At 33.0% G+C, this 23,481-nt stretch overlaps 2 protein-coding genes across 2 annotated transcripts; one reads left to right on the top strand and one right to left on the bottom strand.

Moving 5' to 3' along the window:
- The first annotated feature begins 1,830 nt into the window (after positions 1 to 1,830).
- On the top strand, positions 1,831 to 10,753 carry LOC110032380 (40S ribosomal protein S18). Its single transcript, XM_020735997.1, has 4 exons — positions 1,831 to 1,950; positions 2,048 to 2,208; positions 2,826 to 3,014; positions 10,442 to 10,753. The coding sequence occupies exons 1-4, from the start codon at positions 1,948 to 1,950 to the stop codon at positions 10,545 to 10,547; spliced, it is 459 nt and encodes a 152-aa protein (XP_020591656.1). The 5' UTR covers positions 1,831 to 1,947; the 3' UTR covers positions 10,548 to 10,753.
- A 988-nt stretch (positions 10,754 to 11,741) lies between these two features.
- LOC110032378 (putative H/ACA ribonucleoprotein complex subunit 1-like protein 1) lies at positions 11,742 to 22,012 on the bottom strand. The gene is made up of 4 exons (XM_020735995.1): positions 21,744 to 22,012; positions 21,508 to 21,656; positions 21,277 to 21,392; positions 11,742 to 12,121 (listed from the first exon to the last, which is right to left on the bottom strand). Exons 1-4 carry the CDS (start codon positions 21,877 to 21,879, stop codon positions 11,947 to 11,949), a joined length of 576 nt encoding a protein of 191 aa, XP_020591654.1. The 5' UTR covers positions 21,880 to 22,012; the 3' UTR covers positions 11,742 to 11,946.
- Between the last annotated feature and the right edge of the window lie 1,469 nt (positions 22,013 to 23,481).

Below are 23,481 nucleotides of genomic sequence, written 5' to 3' on the forward strand. Positions count from 1 at the left end.
TAATTTATGTTCCAAATGTTTTTTATATCAAATATAACACTATATCAATATAACATATTCATATCGCATAAAAAATATCAATATAACATATATTTAAAAATAAAATACATTTTTTTATGCATATATAGAGTGGTATAAATGTAAATTTTAAAATTTATGTGCTAGATGTATAAATCACACAAAACATACCATTATTTCCAACTCCTAAATCATATTATAGAAATGCTTGAACAAAAAGCTTATGATTTGAAATTTAAACGTTAACATCCGTTGATGCAAGGGACATTTTAGTGTAATGTTTACAGTATTACAAATCTATCCTTCATTACCGTCTTCCAATATGTTTGCTTGAGATGCTATATTACATTCTCTCTGACTGTCATTGTATAACACAGATATGGGTGTAAATGAATTGAGTTGATTAATCAAGTTCGAGCTCGAGCCCAAGTTGATGTCTTCGAGTACGAGCTGACTCACGAGCCGATTTCTTTATTATAAAAGAAAGAAAATAATATTAATGTAAGATAGTGTTTTAATCTAATAATAAATAAATAATAAGAAATTACTTAGAAAAATATATAAAATATTATTTTTTTAAATATTTTTAATAATTTAAATATAAAATCTTGGAACTTTAATATATTTTAAGTATATTTTATGTTAATATTTTCTTAAAAGAGCCGGCTCACGAGCTAATGAGTTGAGTTGGGGTTAGCTTCAGCTTGGCTCGTCAGCTCATCTAGTTTAGTTAAATGGACATTTTCGAGCCGACCTATGAGTCGGCATGGCTCGTTTATACCCCTAAAGAGAGATATTATGTTTAAGCTATTTATTGCAATTCTCATGTCATATAAATTTAACTTTATGCAAAAAAAAAAAGCAATATCATATGCTTAATTGCATATCAACTTTTGATCATTTAGGGTTTGTTTAAAATAGTTTTTTGTCTGCTTATTTTTAAATTGTCAACACAATTTTGTTTGAGGAATTACTTTCTTGTTGCTTGTTAGAAATTTATGTGATAAAACACTAGTTTTTCAACACGAGCATTGTGTGGTGGCTGCCAGAAAGATACGATCTGACTTTTTAAAAATAAAATAAATTTTTAATAGTCACCATAATTTTTGGAAAAAACAGTTTCTTCTGCAATAACTTCACAGTTGCTTCCTCAAACAGCTACAACTAGGTGCCCCAAACAAACCCTTAGTTCCCTCTTTATCTTGGAGAGGAATGTCATATCACCATTCACAATATGAAGTATATTGGATTTTAGCTTAGTCAAATCATATGTTGTTAATATACGACTTAAGCTTAAACTAAATAATCATATGTATGTTCATACTTTGGCTTTTTTTAAAATTCTTAATGATAATATTTCTTTAAATTTGATCTTTTTGTATTAAATGAATTAATATTTCAATAAATTAATTAATAAGCAAAAAAACAGATGACTGCATAACTTTTCATGTACAGTTACTAACAAAAAAAATTAAATAAATCTAAAATAATAAGAAATTAAATATATTTTCAACTGATATATAACAATTTTGTATTAATTAAATAAGATAATATATAAGTTAGAAAAAAAGTATTTTTATAATTAAATAAAAAAATAAAAACTAATAAACTAATTCATTGAACTAAAGAAATGACTTGATGCATAAATGCAATAGCTCATTTATATCCATACACATTATGTATTTGATTCATATTTAATTTTTTTAATTATGTGTGGATTATCTCTTAAAGTTAAAATGAAAAAAAAATCCTAATTAATTGATCATTCTACTTAACATTAATTGGGCCGACTTTAGGAGGGCCGAAACTAGTGGGCACTTTGATGGCCTAGGGCTTCTATTCTCATTTTTTTGTTACTATCTTCGTGGAGCTGACGGCGGAGGGGAGTGGAAACCCTAGCATTTGGAAAATTTTTGAAGCAGAGAAAAAATGGTTGGATTTCGTCGGAGCTCTATTCTCTTCAATAAAAATTTTGAAATCGCTTCTCTTATGTTTTTTTTTTTTTTTTTGGTTCGATCGGTTTGTGCAGTCTCTAATCGCGAACGAGGATTTCCAGCACATCCTTCGTGTGCTGAACACGAACGTGGATGGGAAGAAGAAGATCATGTTTGCTCTCACCTCCATCAAGGGTATCGGTCGCCGTTTTGCCAACATCGTCTGCAAGAAGGCCGATGTCGACATGAACAAGAGGTATGATTTCTTGCATTGTTGGGGTAATGACTGTTCCGATTAGGCACTACAGCTTGACTTGAGGTATTTTCTTGTATTGTTTTAAACTTTAATTTGGAGATTTAGATGCTTCTGTCGCCTTTCTTGTAATTTATGTTCCAAATGTTTTTTCGTTTCCCTATCCCATTATCAGTTATAGGGCGAAGGGTTTTTTTGGTTTTGGACTTCTTGCTGATGCCTATTCTGCTCGGATTTACTTGTTATATCAGTGAATAAGTAGATACATAAGAATTATGTGTTGTGTTTATAAATTCCCCTATATTTATTATTCACAAGAGTTTGTCGATCTTCTGTGATTCGCTTGTATTTATATTTAGCGTAAATTTGATGAATTTATAAGAGTGACATATTGCTGCTCTAGTTGATTGATCGATAAATAAAAATGTAATTAGGTATCATAGTTTTACATTTCTTTTTTATTGCAAATCCAAAACTGGCTCGAATACATATGAACTCTATTTTTATCATTTGCTCCACCTTACCAGTTTCTTTTTTTTAGAAGAACCTTGTTTTATTGTAATATTTATTCATTCAAAGTGGTTTTTAGAGTCGGAAGTTGTTATTTTTGTGTGTTGCAGAGCTGGTGAACTGTCTGCTGCTGAACTTGAGAATCTCATGACTGTAGTTGCAAATCCACGCCAATTCAAAATCCCAGATTGGTTTTTAAATAGAAAGAAGGATTACAAGGATGGTCGGTACTCACAAGTGGTTTCAAATGCATTGGACATGAAACTGAGAGATGATCTCGAAAGATTGAAGAAGATCAGGTGCATCATTTTTTAATGATTTTGTTAATTCCTTAGCAAACCTTACTCCGAACATGTTTAGATATGCTAGGGAGTGTTTCATATTCGCTATCTTTAATTTCATTATTCTATGTTCTTAGTGTCGTACCAACTAGTTTACTTTCATTTAGAGAAAATGATTTGCATTCACTATCGGTTTTTAAAACGTTTACATAATGATTTGTCATAAATTATGTTCTATTTGCATGTATTCTTCCACGTATGTGGACTTTTATTATTTTATCTATTAGCATTAAATGAAAATATGACACTCAATAGGACACAATGGAGAAAAAGGATTCGTGTAGCCAATCCCACTTGGCAGGATAAAAGCTTGTAATTGTTGTTGTTTAGGTTTGTTAAGGTGACCTAAGGAATTATTTATTTACCCACTTTGACCTCGTGGTATCTGGATAAATTTTTATGAGCATGCGAACTGCAATTGCTTATACAAATTATATTGAAACTGCAATATACTTATTTGGTTAGGAATATTCATAGGAATTTTTTGGCATTTTCAATTTAAATTTATCAAAAGTAGGAAATGTTGGACTTGGAGAATCAAAAGGAAAAATTTTTATAAATAAAAATAGTATATGGTAGAATAATAACTTGCAAGTAAAGTTAAAATATAAGAGTTTTATTATAAAAATTTAGTTTAAATGTAACAGCTCAGAGAACTGAGAAAATATATGGTGGCCCGTTAGGAGTAAGTGAACAATTTGTAATGCTAATAATTTTATTTTTATTGATATTTATAACAAATTAGATACTAAATGGGGTGAAAGATATATGTATAAACTAACCAAACAAATGGAAAAAAAATAAAGATTTAATTCAAGTGTATCAAATATGAAATAAAAAAGTATTTTTCTTAGAGTAAAATTTTCAACATAGGTGAGTTAGATATTTTGATAAACTTTTCAATGAATTTTTTGAAAATACGACCAACTTTAGTGATCTCTATATCATTAATTTATTTTTATTGTCGCATTAATGAAAATAACTTTGATAAAGTTTTGAAGGAAAAAAAGGTGGAAAATCATTACAGCTAAATGTTATCCCGATAGAACTCTGGAAATATTTAGGAGATTTGAGAGTTTTTTGATTTACCAAACTTTTATATATTATTTTAAAAACTAAAAAGGTGTTTGAGTGGATGAAGAGTATTTTGGTCCCCATTTTTAAGAATAAAGGGGATACACAAGGGTGTGCAAATTATACACGATACAAGTTAATGTGTCATATATTAAAATTATGGGAGAGAGTAACTGAATATAGGTTAAGATGTGATACAAAGATTTCTCATTATTAGTTTGGATTTATACTTATGGAAGTTATATATTTATTGAGAGATTTGATGGAGAAGTACGGAGCGAGTAAGAATCATATACATATGTTTTTTATTGATTTAGAAAAAGCCTATGATAAGGTTATGAAAGAAGTTCTTTGGAGAGTTCTACAAAAGAAATAAGTTGATATAACTTATATTCAAGTTATTAAAGATATGTATACTAGAACTGTTACTTGTTCGAATAGAAGGAGGATTATTGACCAAGTTTTTTCCTATTTCAGTTGGATAACATCATGGATTGACTTTAAGCTCGCATCCTTTCGCTTTATTTATGGATTCTCTTACTGGATATTTACAGGAGGATGTACCTTGGTGTATGATTTTTGTTGATGTATTCTTGTTGTGGATAAGACTAGACAAAGAGTTCAGAAAAAAAACTTGAATTATGAATATCTACTTTAGAGTCAAAAGGCCTTCGTTTGAGTAGATCTAAACTAAATACTTGAAATGATAGTAGTAGATCTATTAACAGTGTTTTAACAACAGGTGATCAAATCATTAAAATGAGTGATTAAATCATTAAAATGAGTGAACGCTTTAGATATCTTGGGTCATTGTTCAAAGTAATGGTGATATAGAGGGGGATGTTATTAGTAGAATTCATCTTGGATGGTTGAAGTTGAGTGTTCCTGAGATGAGAAAAGTACCGCTTAGATTTAAAGGAAAATTTTATAAGATGGTGGTGAGATTTGCAATGTTTTACGATGTAGAGTGTTGGCCTATAAAAGTGAAACATAAAACTAAGTTAAGTGTTCCTGAGATGAGAATGCTTAGGTGGATGAGTGGTTTGATACTTAGAGACAAAATGCAAAACGATTGTATCCGTGAAAGAGTTGATGAAGCTTCTGGGGCAAACAAGGGTAGAGAGAACTGTTTTAGATGATCTAGTCACATCAAATGTCAACCATTTGATTATTCGGTTAGCAGAGTAGAGATTTTAGATTCAACTTATGTTAAGAAAGGTAGATGTAGACCTAAAAAGACTGTGGCATGTTGTATAATAATGATTTTAATTTATTATAATTAAATGAAAAGATGACACCCCAACCCCATTTGATATAAATTAAACATCAACCATTTGATTATCCGGTTAGGCTTATTATTATTATTGTTGTATTGAATCTAATTTAAACCTTGATTATTTCACTTTGCCTTTAACTTATCTTATACTATGTTATCTTTTAGGGAGGGGTAAGGGTAGTTGGATAGTTAATCAAGTGGTTTGACTTTGTACAACTTTCAAATTTTGGACGATTTTAAAAACTTTTTGGGTACATAAGATTTATATTTAAGTAGTTAATAGTTTTGTATATGTTTGAGATTTTTTTCTGCTTTCTTTCATGTTTGTTTTGATAAGTTTTATGATTGTGAAAATATGTATGTTTGCGACGGTTGAGTAAGACCAATCATTCCCCCGTTTGATCTCGATTTGGGCGCGCTAGAACGAGTGTTGGTTTGAATTTAGTCTGATTAATTTGTCAAAATTTGCTACAACATTTCTTGATCCTAGAGAGGAGGTCAATTGAGATGTGACAAAAAGTAATATCATCAAGAGGTGTTAAGAAAAAAAAGGGTGTATACCTTTAATACCTCTAAAAATTTTGGTTTCAACTTCAAATCAAGTTTATTACCATTATTTTGAATAATAAACCCTTTACAACAAGGAGAAATTATGTTTTTCAAGCCATATGTATAAAACCTGTAATTCCTGTACCATAATTAACTTGATTTAATAAGAGGAATGAGGTCAGATTATAAAATGATTGGGCTTTAATCGGTAAAAAGGTCTATTTAAAGCTCTTGGCCACCATTGGGATGCAAACTTCACAGTTGGTAGAGAAAAATTTATTGAATTCAGCAAAAATTTAAGACTTTGTTGTTGAGACTTGGTTAATCTGCATTCCAATAGAGAAAAGTTCAATCAAATAAAGGAATTTGATAAATTCAATGAAAAAAATTTAAGGTTATCTGCAATTTTTAAAAGATATTTCGAAGCAATGGTATCATTGAAATCTCATCAGAGTATTCATTTTGAGAACTATTTAGAACCAATACCTTGTAATCCATCAGAATTGCATCTCTGTCATCCTCTCATTAGAAAGGGCATAAACAGAGGTCCAATCAAAGTCCTGATTCGTGTGTGAATTTTTTTGAAAGAAAGAGTAATCAAGAATCTAATGATAGTAGAAGAAAGAGATTCGACTGAGTTAGGATTCCAACCATATTAAAAATGCTTCCGGCCATGCATTCAGCATTTAAGATAAGCTCATTCTTTGTTTACAATTTATAAATACATCTAGGAAGGCCCAAATAAGGATTCGTCAACTTAATTTCTCGAAGGCAGATAATATGAAATCGCAGTTTCTCCATAGTTTTTAACAATTCTACATTTAACCACCGAGCCTAAAGCTAGAACACTCCATGTTCCTATGTTCATAACAGGAAAAAATCTTAGCTTAACTGAGGGAAAATAAAACAAAGCCTAAACTGGGAGAGAAATCCTGAATTCTTCAGCCCTAAATTATCACAAATTCAGCCTTCCAAGTGAGAACAGAAGAGGAAAAGAAATATCAGAACTGTTCATATGTTTTGAATATACTTATTTTGACTGATGTAAACAGTTTTATTTTTTCTTGATAAGCCTTTCGAAAGCTTGGGAATGAATATTTTTTTCGTAGCATAAAATTTGACAAGTTTGTGTTTGAAGTCATAAGGATGGGATGATGGAGAAATTAGAATGAAAGGGTTTCACTTGTTTGGAAGGAACTTGGATGATTTTTCCCTCATTAATAACAGAATGGCCATCAAACGACATCATAATGATACCTTATCAATTCATGGTTTCCGGTTCTAGCAAAACGAAAAGTGCGGACGCAAGTCATTATGGTGATTAATTCCTTAGAAGAAAATTCAAGATAGCTAGAGAAATCCCATATGAGTGGGCCTAAATCTGTCTCCTTTGATTTCAATCCGAGTAGATTTCTCACAACACTGATTTTCTTTGCTTCTATATTAAAATCCCATGCCAAATTAGTAGAATGCATCTTTGGAATGCCTTTTTGGTTACACTTGGAGATGATCGATTCGATGGAGAAGTGTTTGAGTTGTCAGTTTCTCTATAATAAGCAATAGTTTTCTCTTTAGAAATCACTAGCTTCTCATCAATATTTACCCCTTCTGAAACATTCGAGCCTTTCACAGAAAGTGCCAATGTACATTGTTGTCAAAGTCAACTGTTTCCAAATTCGAATTTGTATTTCTATGAGGCAAGACTTTCTGATTATTGATAGAATTTATTTTTCCACAATAATTGGATCTTGAATCCTACTTGACAACTTTGACATTACCTTCAAGCTCCAGAATCTGAGAATCAGATAGCTCATCAGAAACGCAATGAGATGGTAGTCTTAAAACAGCAGAACTACTAGAAAAATGGAAAATCTTAAGATTTTTGTATGTCGTATGGATAAACTCATGGGGCTGGATCAAAAGACATTCATGGCAGGATTTAAGATGTCCAACTTTAATCTACACCAATGCTTCACGGAGATTGTTTTTAGAAAGCCCATGCAATTCAAATTCTCGAATTTAGGACTGACCGCTTTCAGAATGGAAATTGCAATCCATGTAAGGGCAACTTGAACTTTGGGTTATTTTTAGATGCTAACATTATCAATACCTTCATGTCTTGTTTAGAAAGGCATTCAAGGCATTCATCTCGAACTTTGGCACATAAAAAATGCTTCAATGTTTAAGCCTGATTTTCACCAATGATGCTTAACATCATTTTTGTCCTGACGTATTTGAGGCAGGGGTTTAAATAGGATATGAAAAAAAAATTATAATAGATTATATTATATTTATATCTAATGTATCTAATACAATGCCTTGAAAAAGTCAAAATATAATATAACTATAATTAATTGATTGTAATTTTATTTTTTATACTATATTATATTGGATCTAATAATATAGGAAATAAAAAAAATGTTATGATTGAAGAAGATTTGAAATATGCTAACGAGTTAAAATTACATGATGATAAAATTATTATATATGATGATTTTTTTTAATGATGAATGTAAGGATGAGGCCGAAGTGGAATTTGCTCATGGTATATTTAAATTTTAAGTGAATACTTGTCATAATCATATTTCAAACTTCCATATTATATAAATATTTAAGATTAAAATTATGGTTTATATCATTATGAAAATAAACTAAATTAATATGTTGATTTTTTTTGCAATGTTTAGCGACTCATCTTACCAATGCAAAATGTCTTTGTTCTTAATTTTGACTTTTTAAATTTTATTCTCATCCCACTTTTAACCCAAACAATGAATCTTTAAGTTGGATATTTATCTCTTTCATAAGAAAAAACAAGAATTTTCTTTGGAATTGAGTTTTACAATAAAAGAACCTAGCTTGGCCAAATTAATAGATTGGATTTAGTTTTCCGCCAATTTTGATGCTCAAAAAGTGCATTCCTTCTAATTTATCATCACATATATTAAGCTAATTGTAGAATTGCGCCCAAAAAAAAAAAAACATGTAAGGGATGTCTTTGTAGCTGAAGGAAGAAGGCATATGAAAAGAAATAACGTATTTTGTACAAGAGGAATGGCAAGAATTTGATGTGTCACCAATCTTTTTACACTATAAAATTGTGTCAATCCTGCAATCTCCAACAAAAGGCACCTTCTCTATAAATTTGAAATCGAGCGATAAAGTTCTTTTATCACGGATTTCTATATATAATATCTAGCATTGGATTTAAAAAGAGAATGCTTGGGTAGAGATTTGGTTACATTTGCTTGGGATCTTTCATTACTTACACCTGGGGAACCTTAGAGATTTATGTTATTTCTCCTTGTTCGCATGCTCCCGTTGGCTCTCTTCCCTATTTCAACAAAGTTAGAAGTATTAACTATCTAAATCATAATGCCTTATTCTGGAAATATATCAATGTAGAAACACTAATTGATTGGCCCTCACTCGTAGATTTAAACTTCGTTGTTAAAATAAATTTGATCATTAATAATTATGTGTTAGCCTCTTCTATCATGATTGAGCAAATGCACAAGAGTGCTGATCAACTCTCATGTTGTGTTGCTTTTAAAACAAGATACTTCATATTAAAATTTTTTTGTTTTAGTGGGAGCGATGATGAATATAGAGAGCTCTAATGGGAAATAAGGATTGGGATTGTTAAGGTATGCGAGCTTGTTGTTAGTCCCACATCAAATAGTTAAAAAAAGGGGCATTATATATATATACCACACAAGTCTTATGTATTTACGTAACTAAGACCTAAACATTCATATTTACATGCATACCACTCCAATCTTTAATGTCACATCAAAAGTTTTACTATTGACTACCTTTTTAAAAGTGAAATGCACATGCATCATGCATGGGTTTATGAAAGCAATGTGTTATGCGTGTAAATATAGAACTTTGGGTGTTAAATATGTAAAATGCATAAGTATGTATGTAAATTTCCCTTAAAAAATTAATTTGGCACAAAAAATATCCAACTCAATTGATCATCTGTAGGCTTAATCTATTTTGAGTTTGAAATAAATTTGACTGTTGGTGTATCTAGTCAACATAGATATCGTTAAGACACTAATGATTTGGCTGAAGGATCGAATGATCAACTCACAGCCATGGCTACAGAGATCTTTGGGAAAGAACTACAGTTTTTTGGGGCATTTATATACATACCACACAATTCTTATGTATTTACATGTCTAACACTTAAAACTTTCATTTTAACATTCATACCACTCAAATCTTTAGCATCACATCAAAAATACAGTTTTATGGACGTCAAGATGTTATAAGTGTAAATATTTAACTTTGGATGTTAGATGTGTAAATACATAAGAATTGTTTGGTATGTATGTAAATTTTCCTTTTTTTTTATTATTTGTTTTTTTTTTCTAGATTTGTTTGTTGTCATGTAGGATACCAGCCCCAGCCTTCATTGTTGAAGGCATATGAATTTAGGTAGTTTGAAAGCTCATCTCCATAAACTGTTATGATGCAGAAATCATCGAGGCCTGCGTCATTATTGGGGGCTCCGTGTTCGTGGGCAGCACACGAAGACTACTGGGAGGAGAGGAAAGACTGTCGGCGTGTCGAAGAAGCGTTGATCCTCCACCTCGTTGCTGCTCTGCTTCTGCTGCATTGTTATGTTGTCTCTCCATCGGAGCTTGAAACTAAAATTTTGGGTGACTTGAAAAATCTTTTTAAGTATTTACTTTTCATGTAGTTTTGCATCATTATATTACTATTTTAAGGATATATTGATTCTCTTAGTTGGTTCTCTTTTTATTATAAAGCTTTCTGATCAATATTATTATAGCTGTTTATTGCAAGAAATATTATTTCTGGGCATTTACTTACATACCTCACAATTCTTATATATTTACATATCCAACACTCAAATTTTCATATTTACATGCATAGCCTTGGCATCTATAATATTATGTAACTTGTTAAAAGAGAGCACTTTTTTATGCAGGGTTTTATGACATGTAAGTGCTGTAAATGTAAATATTGAACTTTAGGTGATGGATATATAAATACATAAAAATTGTGTGGCATGCATGGAAATTTCCCTATTATTTTACTATTTTCTTCTGAATTAAATAGAATCACTTTGGTTCTGGTTTGCTCTTCTGTGGATATCAACATGTATAAACTTTAATTTTTATATATGTGCCACTTTATGCATGAATAATGTATATTTCATGTTTTGAAGTTAAAAGGTGTTATTTTTGTGATATGAAAGTTATGGGTGATATAAATGTAAAAATATAAAGTAAAATCTAGGTGTTAGATATGAAAATACATAGGAATTGGGTTGGTTATATTTTTTTTAATTATTTAAATAAATTTGAGGTAAGAAATTTATAAGTAGTTAAATACATAATGCCTGAAATTTAATATTTATATTTATAACATGATCTTATGCATGGTAAAAAATGTATTTAAAGTTAATAATAATGTTATTTTTTATGTGGTACTAAAAATTAATGTTATATATGTAAATATAAAAGTAGGCATTCGGTGTATAAATACATAAGAATTGTGTGGTATCTATGTAAATAGAAAATTGAAGCTAAATAAAACTTTATGAATTAAATTTTATGTAAATCCATTTATATATCTACATGAAGATTAGATTCAAAAATAAATAAATACAATGAATCACCTCAAAATCAGATATAATAACTCTGAACTGACTTGTTTGATTTGCTCCTACACAAGAAAACACTACAGAAGTTTCATATTGGGAAACATACAATGAATCACCTCAAAATCAGATATAATAACTTTGAACTGACTTGTTTGATTTGCTCCTACATAAGAAAACAATACAGAAGTTTCATATTGGGATGCATAAAAAGAGTTTTACAAAGCCTTAAGAAATTCAGGTGAAATTTTCAAAATCGTCTAAAAACGTAGACAAACATAATAAACAACAAATGGAATCTCCTGAGTCTATCTGCGGCAGATTTTCGACACCCCAAGAATGAGTTTTGCGATCTACGATCTTCCCCGGCCTCTAAAACCGCCGCCACGGCCACCTCTCGGAGGTCCGCCTCGACCTCCACCGCGAAAACCTCCCCTCCCACGGCTACCAAAGCGCCCACCACCTCTCCCGCCTCCGCGCCCTCCGCCGCCACGCCCTCCGCCCCTTCCACCAGAAGGCTTTGCGCCCCTGCATTTGCAGAAACAGAATAAGTTGCCTGGCTATGTTTACATTAGCCCTACACCAGCTTCCTTCATGAAATAACACACTATTGAAAGAGTGGCAATATGAAATAATCTAGGGGCTTTTACATATATACCACCCAATTCCTATGTATTTAAATATCAAACACTTAAATGCAACAGCTTGTTTCACCTCCTATTCCAGTTTCTTTGCATGAAATCTTACTACATATCATGCTAATTACATGGTAATTGGGGATGATTATTGGAGGTGATTTGAATAGAAATAAGTTCTGTTAAAATATGTTTAGGAAAGGTAATTACTTTGGATAAGTGTTGCTACAATTTCATCATAAGCAGATATGAAGCATACATAAATAACAATACCCATCATTTCATGAATGTAGAGATTAATTGCAAGATCAATTTAAAAATTGCAAAAAAAGAAATGTTTCAACAAATACTTTATACCAAACTTTTGATATTAAAAAGTATTACAATCATTCTAAACAAATAATCATATATATTACAATCCTTCACTTTTTTCATCTGTTCATGAATTTGCCTGCGACGCTCTACTACACAGTTCTATATCTTGTTCCTGAAGTCATCATAAATGATGAAATTTTGTCCACTTAGAAGGCAAATTTTAACATTATTTTGCGCACTAGTATGACACACTTAATTGTAATGATTCATACCCTACTTCAATAAACAGCATATAAATTATTCATCAGAGTCGACTTTCCCAGTCAGGCAAATCAATACAAAACTATCCTACTTTTTTTTTTTTGAACTATGATTGTTAGATTTGAGAATAGAGCAGAATGCATCGTATTATTGATAGGAGGGATATTTAAAATCAATCACAATAGATACAATAAAGAAAATAAAAATAAAAATAGAATAAAACAAATAGGAAAGAAATAAATTAGAATAAAATAAATAGGAAAGCTGATAATAAGTAATAATGGCTAGAGATTGCCTCGGCCTCAATCTAATACCCCCTTCAAGTAATAATGGCTATGGATTACCCCGACCTCAATCTAATACCCCCCTTCAAGTTGAAGCATAGATATCATTCATGTTCAACTTGGATTTAAAGTCATCGAACAAAGGACGAGGAAGATTCTCGATGAGAATGTCCGCTAGTTGACCACAGAAGGGCACAAAAGGAACACAATTTTCCCCAAACTCCATTTTTTTTCTTAATGAAATGTCTGTCAACCTTCACATGTTTGGTACGATCATGTTGGACTAGATTATGAGCAATGTTGATGGTTGTCTTATTATCACATAATAGCTGTAGTGGGACAGAGGTGGTTGATGGTTGTCTTATTATCACATAATAGCTGTAGCGGGACAGAGGTGGGCATACGAAGTTCGCGGAGCATGATACGTAACCAGAGAGCTTTACAGATTCCAAATGACATGGACCGGAATTCAGTTTCAACACTGCTACGGACAACCACAAATTGTTTTTAGCTTTTCCACATGATAAGATGTCTCATACAAATGAGCAATACCCTAAGGTGGAATGTCGATCATGAACCGATCCGACTCAATCAACATCTCTATAAACAGCAATAAACCGAGAGGTGTGATGAGAGAAAAAACAAACCTGAGCCAGTGAACCCTTTTAAATAATGGAGAAACAGCTGGACGACTTGGAGGTGGTGCTCATAGTGGTCATGCATGAATTGACTTACTATACCAATTAAATGTCATATGTTGGGGCAAGTATGGGAAAGATAGATGAGTTTTCCCACAAGACGTTAATAGTGAGTCTTGTTGACAGACACAACATTCGAAATGTCAACTAATTTTTAATTGGGATCTATAAGAACAACAATTTTGCACAGAAAAATGTTGTTCTCCGTAAAGAGATCAATCACATATTTACGTTGAGACAAGCAAATGCTCCATGATGACCTAGCCACTTCCATGCCTTAGAAGTACTGGAGAAATCTCGAGTCTTTCATTTCAAATGACTTAGCAAGAATGTCTTTCAAGGACTCCGATGCTGAGAGATCATTACCTGTAAGAAAAATATCGTCAACATAAACAAAAAGGATAGCTACCTAGCAATTTGAGGAATGTCGGAAGAAAAGCGTGACCACCTTTGTGAACTTGTCGAACCAAGCACTTGGGCATTGCTTTAGCCCATCGACAAACTTTCGTAGCCTGCACACTTGCCCTCTAGAGGCAACAATGTCAAATCCAGGAGGGAGATAAGTACACCTTTTCTGTAAGCTCTCCATTCAAAAATCCATTCTTAACATCTAGCTAGAATAGTGGCCAATCCAAATTCACTGCAAGGGACAACAAGACTCGAATAATGTTTAACTTAGCCACATTAGCAAACGTCTCCTCATAGTCAACCGTGTAGGCCTATGAGTATCATTTGACAACCAATCATGCCTTGTTGCGTTCAAATGATCCATCAGAGTTGAACTCGGCGCTGAAAATCCATCAGCACCCTACAACTTTCTTACCCCAAGGAAGGTTAACGACGTCCCACGTATGGTTCCACTGAAGGGCATTCATCTCCTCCATTACTGTAGTTTTCTAGGCTAGATCAGCAAGAGTCATCTCAATAGTAGTTGGGATCTGATGGTCTGTCAAAACAGTAACAATTGCTCTGTAGGTCGGCGATTGACTATGAAAAAGAGACATATTTTGCCATAGAATAGAGAGGCTATGTCTAATTGTGTGTCTTACTCGGAGAATTCACCTCCTCATTCGGAGGAGGGATCATGCTAAGGATGTTTCCCGAAATGGAGTCAAGATCTTGTAAGGAAGAAGCAGGCTTCAGAGTATGAGCATTGCGATAGGTGCGTCGAATATAGACACAGAGAGCGAAAGGAGGAAAAGGTGCAATCAACGGAACAAGAGACTCCTCAATAGTAGGAACAATGGAGGGAACAACCATAAGAGTAGGATAAGGGACAATGTCTAAGTACTCAAATTCCCCCTCCCTTGAGGCCGAGCTAGAAAAATAGAGAATACATTTAAAGAAGGTGAAATCAACACACAAAAATTTTGTTTGTGATATGATCAAGACACTGATACCCCTTTTGAGTTACGAAGTACCCTAGAAAGACATTTTATGGATCTGAGATCTGAGATCAAGTTTACTCCGAGTGGGGGCAGTATTCCGAGCAAAGGTCGTGCAACCCCCTTGCAAGTAAGCATGATATCAGGACAGTTGAAGGGGTTCAGAACTTGTGAATGTTAAAATGAACTATATTTATGAGATAGGTATCAGTTAGAATGACATCCTTTCAAAATTGTTTCGAGGCATGGAATGAAACATAAAGGAGCGAGCAACGTCGAGGAGGTGACATTTTTTTCTCTCGTCTATCCCATTTTGTTGAGAAGTGTTTGTACATGAACTATGGTGGAGAATGTCCTTATTTATCGAGAATTCACCCAAAATAGCGTTGGAAAACTCACGGTCATTGTCGGTCTGAAAGACCTGAATTGAAGTTTGAATTGAGTTAAAATGAATGTGTAGAAGTTTTGGAATGTGGCAACAATCTCTGATTTGTCATTTAAAATGTAGACATGTCATCCAAGTGTGGTCATCAATCAAAGTCAAAAACCACCAGTTATTATAACTGGAAGTGTGAGAGGGTATCCATATGTCACTGTGAATGAGAGAGAAATGAGCGGAAGGTGTGTAAATGTGAGGTGCGTAATGGATTTGATGATGCTTCACTAAATAACATATCTCTCAATTGAACTTATAAAAATTTTTATTAGAAAACATCAAATAATACAATTTTTTTATATATTGGAAACCACGATGACTCAAACGACAATTCAACAAAATGAGACATTCAATGACTCGAGATAAACTATAATTCATGAGTATCGTGTCCTCACTCTTAGTGTTCCTCTTGATAGTAGAGTCCAACAACCCTCTTCGCAATTCCAATTATCTTCCCCGAACGACAATCCTAAAAAACACAATCATCTGAAGAGAAATTCTCAATGTAATCAATATCATTCGTCAACTTGCTGACAGATAACAATTTATATTGCAATAAAGGAACATGTAAAACAGACTACAGAGTAAGACTGGTCGTTAATACAACCGACCTTTTACTAGTAATGGAACAACAGGAGTCATCAGCAATTCTAACACTATTTTTCCCAGAGCATGGTAGTAAGTCGAGGAATTTTGTGAGCATCCAGTCATGTGATTCGTGACACCTGAGTCATAATCCAAGAACTAGAGGAGGAATACATCGTGAGAGTCATAGGAAGAGTACCTTGTTAGACGTAGGAGGTCGAAAGACTCACAAAGACTTGATTGGCTCCAAAAAGCTTAATCAATTGTTTCATTTAATTTTTTAGAGATTCGAAGAATTTAGAGATATTCTGGATAGGAGTCAGTTGAGTCGTGGTAGAATATGATGTCGCCGTAAGCCCCTTGGTAATAGAGGATTTGGTCAAAGGTTTCTATGTCGGTTTGCCATAAAGTTTCCAACATTTGTCCGAGTGTGGTTGGGTTTGTGATAGTAATCACAAGTGGGGTGACCAGTCCAAGCCAGCACGAACGATGGTTGAGCACTATTCGAAGTCAAGGCGGATGATTCAGCTGAAAGTGTAGAAGTCTCAAGCATGACAAGTATCATGCTCTCTTCCCGATGAATCTCGATGAAAGCAACGTGAGCGGAAGGAAGAGGGTCCCGACCAAGAATACGATCCTGGACTTTGTCAAGGTTTTTGTTAAATCCAACCAGGAATTGAAATATGTGATCCTTTTCAATAACTTTTTGGAGAGAGGTTCATTAGAGAATCCCAAGTGTATTTGTAATAGAGATTGCATTCCATTCATAAGGCCACTGAATCATTGTAATACTGGGCCACTGTCCTCTTCTCCTCGTGAATCTTTTTTGGAAATCTCATAAAGTTGGATGGAGTTCCCTACATCCTAGAGTGTCTCGAACTACAGTCCATAGGACACTGGCAGAAGGAAGGAACATATACAAACGACCACTCACAGTATCCATGTAGTTAATCAGCTACGACATTACCATGAAATTCTCCACTTCCCCCGTTTCATATGTCAGGAGAGTTTTAGGAGGTTCATGAATCATTCCCTTCAGATAGTCGAAATTCTTGTGTCCCTTGATGAATAAAGACATGGCTTAGGACCATTGGAGAAAATTAGATTCGTTCAGTTTATGGGTGGTGATTAGGAAAATCAAGTGATTTTGCAGTCCTCCGGTCAGTGGAGGAATTGAGATCATTGTCGACCCTCCGGTAGACTCAAGTACATCATTGGGAGAAGGCTCGGTGGAGGAAAAATCCACCATGATTCCAACAGAGTCAAACGTGATGTTGGGTTGTCGAGACATACAAAAATCCTGAAAACCAGAAAGAATAATCACTGGCGACTGAAAAAAAAAAAACTAAAAACACCAGCCAGAGAGGAGAAAATTTAAGCGAGCGATAGAGATCTCCAGCGCCTGGAAAAGACTGTCGGCAAGTCAAGCAGGGGTCTATAGAAGGAGGAAAAATCCACCATGATTCCAACAGAGTCAAACGTGATGTTGGGTTGTCGAGACATACAAAAATCCTGAAAACCAGAAAGAATAATCACTGGCGACTGAAAAAAAAAAAAAAAAACTAAAAACACCAGCCAGAGAGAGCAGATAGGGTGGAGAAAATTTAAGCCAGCGATAGAGATCTCCAGCGCCTGGAAAAGACTGTTGGCAAGTCAAGCAGGGGTCTATAGAGAGATTGTGTTCAATCTTGCCAGTGGCAAGGACATTCGACAGCTGGAAAGGGAGATTTACCTACAAGACAGCTTTCCATGGGAAGCTTTCCACGGGATAATATCAAAGGTGCGCCTGGAAAGGGGTACTTTTCTCACAGGAGACAGATTAACCCTATGGGATAGCTTTCCACGGAAAACTATTTCATGGGAGCGGACGGCTTTCCACGGGATACCATCCATGAGAGCGGCTGGGAGAAATCAGTTGGGAAAAAAAATTCTCCACTGGAGAAAGCTTATAGGTAAAACCAGCATTACAGAAAACTGGTGGAAGAGCCTGCGGCTAGGGTTAGATTCTTGGCTCTGATACCATGTTAGCTTTGAGAATAGAGCATAAAACATCATATTATTAATACGAGGGGTATTTAAACACAATTACAAAAGATACAATAAATGAAAGAAATAAAAAAATCAAACAAATAGGAAAGAAATAAATACCCCAGACTCGATCTAATAATGATAGATTTCCATCTTACTCCCATTCATTGTCTCCATATGGTCTTTTTCTATTGTTTGAATTTGCTAAATTGACAGCCAATTTATTACAATTTTTTGACCGAGTTGTTTGTGCTTCTATCAATGGTTGGTTTCCATATCTTTGCAATTTAGTTATTACTGAGCTTACATATTGGTCTTTGTGCGGAGTCTCTTCTCCCATGATTAATTTTGACTTGCAATATTCATTGGACATAAATTTTAAATAAATTGAAACATAACTAGACTAATTTTATGCCAACCGTATCTACTTATCTAAGGATGAGGAGTCCATAAATAGATAACCTGAGCCATGTAATTAAATAATTTTACATTGAGTGATTATTTTCTTCCATTTTCAATCTTATATATGCAGATTGGATGTGTGGTTTCTCCAAGTGTCATACAAGTGTGACTACCTAATGCTAGTAAAAGCTGTATCTTTGTATCAAGATGCAACTTGAGTTTTTGCTAAGTTTATTATTTCTTTCCATCACCTAATTTGTATTAAATACATAATTATTAGCTTTATAGTATTCTTGTATTTGTTCAAATTTGATACAACTGAAAATTTTAATTGCAGTGAATAAATTACAGTTGCTTGTAGATTTTGCATGGCTCAACTTTCTCGTTGATCTTATTGGATTTATTCTATCATTGTATTATTATTTGGGTTTAAATATCATATTTTTACCACCTAAATAAAGCAATATATTTAGTGGTCTTTCATCTATGAATGATAAGCTTCATTCTGTGATCTACATACATTTCATCATTTAATTTGCATTAAAAAACATAAGCCCTAAAAATCGTCCTACATCCAATTAGTGTCAAAGTTTATTAGTACATAATGCCAACAAGAAAACGAGCATTTAATTGATCAAATAAAAAGGGTTAATCAAAAATGTAATTTGAATAAAATCTTGTGAAATAAGATTTTAGCCATCATGTCCCTACTTATTACCCGGTTAGGTAATATTGTTCAGCATAAATAGTAATGAAAAAAATCAAAACAAGATTTACTTCATACAAGTCCCTACTTCTATAGATTGCTAAAATGAATGTTAGGAAAGATAAAAATAGAATACAAATGATAATATTAAAATGATAATGGAAGGAGCATTTATTGAATATAAGGTACCGAAAAATAAACTTAAGATCATAAGCATGTACAAAAATAACCAGAACGTGATCTAATAAGGAGAATACATAAAACTGTGAGAAACTTAAAAGAGAAAAAGATGGGGAAAAAAATAATATGATTATTAGTCATTTAGAAAGACTTTGCAAGCACGAGGGAAGAAAACATCATGCTACCTTTGATAGGAGTGAATGAACTTGAATTCATAAATCCAACTGTTAATGAGGTTGATGATGACAATAAGCAAGTGAGATTATCTAAATATACTAGACCGAAAAGAAGTATCAAAAAAGCAAAACCCAATTACTAGGTAAAAGGCTGGATATAATAACACGAACCGGCCCCATATAATCTGCCCAATGCAAACTTATAACGTTTTTTTGTTTGTGACTTTACAAAAATTCATAAATAAACAAATTTATTGCTTATTATTCATAATTTAAATACAGCATTTTAGAAAGAGTTACACTAAATTATCAATGACATACATCCGAATTGGAAAAAGCAACCTACTGGACACTTTTGTAGAGCCTAACAAACCTATAGCACCCAAATGTAATACAATAATGAATTTGGATTAAACTAGCAATTAGAAGGGTTTTAAGAAAAAAACAACAGCAAACTTTGAAAACAATTTTTTCCCACACACATAAATGCACGCACCCTGCATATGCAAGACTTCGAACCCAAGACCTTTTGTTTTGTTTGAAAGTCAAAGCTCTCAACCACTAGACCGAGGTGGCTTGAAAGAGTAAACTTTGAAAAAATTTTATAACTAACAATCAATATAAAAACTAATTGATATATATATATATATATATAGAAATATAAGGTTACCTTCAATGTATGGTCAACCCTCAAGGCTGTCAATCAAAATTTCCCATATCCTTTACTGTTTTAGAAAAAACTATGTAATCCTTGCTCCAAACATTATCCTCTATTTTGACATTATTGATACGAGAGAGAAATGAGGTTTTTCTTCTCTTCTATCTCCCTCTTTGCCTTCTCCATAATTTTCTCTCAACAAATTTCTCAAATCCACGGAAGTATTCTCTTATTGTGGCCATCCTCATCGATACTGGCATGTCCCACCAAAATTGGAACTACTCTAAGAATGTTCTTGATCCATTCATTCTTGCTAAATACTACATGAAGTGTTTACTCAATTTTACAAGTCATTTTATATAATTTCTAGTCATTAATTTGGATCAACCAGTTTCCTTCTTAATCCTTTCACCTTAATCCTCTCCACTTATCATATTCTTGCATGACATATTTTGTTCTCCATTATAAAATCAAATCACCAAAATCTATTTTTTACCATTTTAACTTCTTCTATAGGTTAAGATTAATAAATAAATATCTATAATAACTTCAACATAGACACAAACTCTCTCTCCAACTAAATCATTCCCATGCGACTCACTCAAAAATTTAAAGCATAAGAATTTGACTCAAAATACTGTTGAAATTTTTCCTAGCCCCTGCTACATTAAACTTTCTCAAAATGTTATTGTATGCCATACTCTTGAACAAAAACTTGATTTTTGAGAGCTTCAGAAAAAAGCCTTTCATTCCTCATTTAAGCCTCTCCTCCACCCATTTCAAAACTCGAATCTTTAGAGACAAGATAGATAAATAGCAAATGAAACCTTAAGCCACAAGTAAGAAGAAATGATGAAAAGCTGATAGCAACTTTATCGGAAGAAAATAATTATTAAAAGTAAAAAAAGGGGTAGAAAAAGGCCTAGAAACATACTTTGGTTGCGAAAGAAAACGGGAAAGGGGCAACAACTTAGCAGGGTCAATATAAAACTTTTCTCCGAGTGAATATGAAGTCGCTATAATCCCTTCCATCATCTTAATTGAGAAGTACTGCAGTGCAACAAACAAATCTATCAACACAAACACTGCACCATCCGACAATTTAATTGCAGCAGATTCCAACAGCTCAAAAAAATAAATGACGATGCAAACAATCAAAGCTCACCGACTCGTTAATGGGCCCGAAGATCTCATCAACCTTTCCGATCTGCGTCTTGTTTTGAAGATATATAGGGGCATTGAAGAAAGGTACCTTCTCATTTGTGAGTTTAGTAATAGCATCACCCTCACAAGCATGTAGAAAAGATGAAACCTCTGGAGAAATCGTGAATTAGAACCACTTGGATCGAACATAATGAAACAAATTGGGAAAAAAAACTCAAATAGATGTCGTAGACTGACCAACGACCTCCGAAGGCGGTCCTTCATCTCGGAAACCAAAACCACCACGGCCCCGGCCACCGCGGTCGCCGCCGCCGCCCCTCCCGCCACGGAACCCGCCTCTAAAGCTTCCACGACCCGAGCTCGGCGGGCGCATTTTTCCCCTAATAAGGTGCGAAGAAACCCTAGATCAATGAGATTGCCAGGAGGCGCGAGAGAGGAAGCTGATCTCTCTCTCTCTCTCTCGCAGTTCGGCGACGGCGTTAGGGTTTTATGCAAGGTTTTTAGGCTTCCGCTTTCATTACATTTTGTTTATTTGTAATTTAAAATATATATTTAAAATATGTATTTCATAAATGCATTAAATTAAAATTAAACTAAATATGCAAAGTAAAAAAATGTCTAAAAAGCTAATGAGCTAAAAATATTGATTGAAGCTCATGAATTATAAGAAATCTTGATTATATATTTTCCTAAAAAAATTAATTTTAATTTATTTCTCATTCAAATAACTTCCAACGAATAAAGCAAGATTCTCACCTTCATTGCATCACATAAATTAGAATGATTAGGTTTTTTAATGATTTCTAAATAATTTAATCATGTATAGTATATAAATGATTGTCTAATAATGAGATAAATTAATTATTAATTTTTTTTTTAATTTAAAGTCTCAAAATAATATAAAATTTTTAAACATAAATAAGAAAATTATCTAATTTATAAAAAAATATGTGTAAATAAAATTTTTAGTTATGTAATTATAAATTATCTCTTTGTTTTAGTTTTTATTCTTGATATTGCATTTCAAAGTAGTAACATTGAATGTTAACTAAATTGTAAGTGATTTTTTTCCCATAAAATGAATATTATAGTATTTAGAATATATATATATATATATATATAATAAAGAGCACAGGTTCTCATTTTATTTCATAAAAAGAAAATTACAAAAGGAAAGAGGTCTCTCACACACACACTGCAAAGAAAAAGATAAAGGGTCCTCTTTCCAAAAAAAAAAAAATACAACTCAATACACCCACTAAACACACCATAAACTAGATATCCAACATTACTAAACGATTAAGATCATCAGGTAAAATATTAAAAATAAAGGGAGCACTCAGAAGAGATCCTCGCTTAGCCACCCAATCAACAACTTCATTTCCATTTCTCTTAATATGAGACCAATAGATATTAAGATCTTTGGTCATGGATTTGATCTTCTTAACCTGCAAGTTCACACTCCAATGGCACACCATATCAGATCTGCACACTTTCCAAAGAGTAATAGAATTCATTTTCAAAATAATAATATTCCATCTCATTTTTCTCGCAAGCATCAAAGAAAAAACAATAGCATCAGCCTCAACCACAATCGAAGAAACAGGTAAAGCAATGGCAACAAACCATTATAAAACAACACCATTCTAGTCCCTACAAACTCCACCGACTCCCGAACAGTTCATTTTCCAACTGCCATCAGAATTAATTTTAAGAAAAGGAGCAAAAGGTTTGATCCACCTTTTATTGCAATAAGAACTAGCAACTGTATTAAAGGAAATAGAAAGATTAATAGCAACATAAATCATATATCTATTAGTATTCTCTTTTAAATTATTTATAGAAAGACTTTTATAAATATAGGAGCAGATCATCGCAAAAGTCTTCATGATAGTAAAAACCTCACCATTATGCTTAACAGTTCCTAGAAGCCCAAATAAACAAAAGCACAATAGAAGGAAGGTTAGTTAAGAAA

This window comes from Phalaenopsis equestris, unplaced genomic scaffold (assembly GCF_001263595.1).
Source record: "Phalaenopsis equestris unplaced genomic scaffold, ASM126359v1 Scaffold000933, whole genome shotgun sequence".
Taxonomy (NCBI): domain Eukaryota; kingdom Viridiplantae; phylum Streptophyta; class Magnoliopsida; order Asparagales; family Orchidaceae; genus Phalaenopsis; species Phalaenopsis equestris.